At 47.7% G+C, this 2,577-nt stretch overlaps 1 protein-coding gene across 1 annotated transcript in view; it reads right to left on the reverse strand.

Annotated features, from left to right (window-relative positions):
• Positions 1 to 305: 305 nt before the first annotated feature.
• LOC106536368 (ubiquitin carboxyl-terminal hydrolase 32) overlaps positions 306 to 2,577 on the reverse strand; it is a gene marked incomplete at both ends in the record, with an annotated part of 57,582 nt that continues 55,310 nt past the window's right edge. Inside the window, 3 exon segments of the mRNA XM_014033627.1 lie at positions 306 to 745; positions 1,901 to 2,126; positions 2,195 to 2,386. Coding sequence (XP_013889081.1) covers positions 306 to 745; positions 1,901 to 2,126; positions 2,195 to 2,386 — 858 coding nt within the window.

The raw sequence follows: 2,577 nt of genomic DNA on the forward strand, positions 1-2,577 counted from the left end.
CTATTGCAGTTTTGTGAAAAACACCATTTTCGATACGGCTGAAAAACCACCTCATCCTAGCGCAAAAACATTCTGTCGAAAAACGTCATTTTTTTTTTCGAACTTGACGTGTTTCCATTGAGTGAATTTATTTTCAAAATTCTGATTTGTGCATTTTCATGGTCAATGGAAACAAGGCTAGTGTGAATCTCTGGTGTTGTTTACAGATTGTTAGCGTGTCACAGTAAAAACATTCTGCATCTCCTAACTGTAGGGTCCAACCTGCAGCTGAAGTAGAGTAACACAACGTGTACTGTGGTACTCACAGAGATTGCATAGAGGTTGTAGATGGCATCCAGAGCCATGTTGTCCCTGCGCTGAGGCAGAGAGCTGACCAGGTCCACGCTGCTCTCCATGCTGCAGTCGGAGCTCGTCCCGTTGCTGTCCCCGTTCATCAGGACCACGTCACAGTGGCTGCTGGACGCCTCGGTGACGCACGACGACTCCGACGCCATCTGCTCCGACCAGGAGAGACCTCCGGACGAGCCCCCCGCCTCTGCGTCTGCAGGTGGTCCACCTTCTCTGGACTCGGACTCAGGATTAGCAGCTCCATCCAGGCTCTCCTTGCTGTTGGACAGGCGGTGTTTGCTCCCGAGCTGTGGCAGACGTAAGCGTCCGGGCCTGCGGCCCCCCGTCCTYGGGCTGCTGGAGGGGCTGCTGCTCCGGCTGAGAGAGGGAGCTGATCTGCGGCTGGAGGCGGGCGAGGCTGTGGGATGGAGCACGGTTAAAGCCAGTATCACTACAGAACTAAGAGCTGCAGGTGGAGACACAGTGGAAGTCCATCTGTGTTCGCTGTTCTGGGGCTAAACCTTTAAAGCACGGCGTTCCCCAAGGCTCAATCTTAGGTCCTATTTTATTCATCTTATATTTATTGCCTCTTGGTCAGATTTTTCATAAATTTAATATTTCCTTTCACTGCTTTGCGGATGACGTCCAGATTTATTTGCCCCATAAGCTACAAAATGGTACGAGTGACAGACTGTTTGGCTGAAGTTAAATCTTGGATGGAACAGAACTTTCTTCACCTCAATCTAAGTAAAACTCAAGTTATATTATCTGGTCAAAAATTTCAGACTACAAATTTAGATCAGATTCTTGGTGCTTTAGCTCGGTTCTGTCAGACCTCTGCTAGAAATCTTGGTTTCACTTTTGATACCTCTTTAAAATTAGTTAAAAAAGTTAGTTCTGCTGTTAAATCTGGTTTTTATCACTTGCAGATTTTAGCAAGTTAAATCTTATTTCYGTTTTAAGGACTTTGAAGGACGTGTCCATGCCTTTGTTACATCTCGTTTGGATTACTGTAATTCATTATATAAAGGCATGGATAAATCACAGATGCAACGACTTCAGATGATCCAGAACGCAGCAGCACGGCTCCTTATAGGAACCAGGAAGCATGACCATATAAGGCCTATCCTGGCATCTTTACATTGGCTGCCTGTTCCTTATCGAACAGACTTTAAGATTCTTTTATTAACTTGCAAAGCTTTAAATGGGCTAGCCCTCCCTTATTTTCAGGGTCTTTTCGTGCCCAGAACCCAGCGATCAAATAACCAGTTATTACTGACAGTTCCTCGGACTTGACTTAAGAGGAAAGGAGATCAGGCTTTTTCTGCTGCCGCTCCTATTTTATGGAACAACTTACCTGTCCAGATTAGATCTGCCCACAGCCTGGATCATTTTAAATCACTTCTTAAAACTCATTTGTATTCTTTGGCTTTTAATGAAGTAGTGTTTGATACTCTGTTTTTATTATTGTTGTTCTCTTTGTGCAGCACTTTGGTGCAGTTTTATACTTGCTTTTAATGTGCTATATAAACAAATTTGACACGACATGACAAGATATTTTGCTAACAGACACCTTTTGGCAGGTTGCAGAAACCAGCCGGAGCAGAGATGGAGGACAGGTTGTCCTCTCCGACCCTCAGCAGGTCTTCACTCTCACTCCGGGAGTGCAGGGAGTGCTGCTCCCAGTCTCTGGGGGCCAGGAAGGCGCTGGGGTCAAAGTTCTCCCGTGGGAACTTGACAATCTTCTGGGACTTGATCCAGCGACCGTTGACAAACTGGAACCGCTTCAGGTGAACAATCTGARGAGGAAAACGTGGTTTATGTTGTGAAGAGACAGACACCGAGCTGCAGGGCGGAAGACACTGACCAGGATGGGGGGCAGCCTCCACAGGTCCAGCTTCTTGGTGGCCAGCCGGTGGGTCTTGCACTTGGAGCAGTAGTAGAGCTCGTCCTCACCCAGCTCCTCCTCGCTGGTGAAGGCCTTCAGGCAGCTGTCCAGACTGATGGGCTCTGCCTGGGCCCGACGGGACTGCTCCACACTCTGGTGCTCCTCCACGATCTGCAGGGACACCAGGGGCACAACACCGTCACCCCAAGCCCACCGTCTGAAGCCTGGAGACCATCAGCTTACAGCTTTAACCACCAGTGTCTGCTAGTTAACCCTTTAGGCTCAAACCAAGAACCACAGCACAAAGACTGAACTACTGCAGGTGATACTGTACATACACAGTACATACTGTACATATAAAT

The sequence above is a fragment of the Austrofundulus limnaeus genome, unplaced genomic scaffold (assembly GCF_001266775.1).
Source record: "Austrofundulus limnaeus strain Quisiro unplaced genomic scaffold, Austrofundulus_limnaeus-1.0 Scaffold1791, whole genome shotgun sequence".
Lineage (NCBI taxonomy): Eukaryota > Metazoa > Chordata > Actinopteri > Cyprinodontiformes > Rivulidae > Austrofundulus > Austrofundulus limnaeus.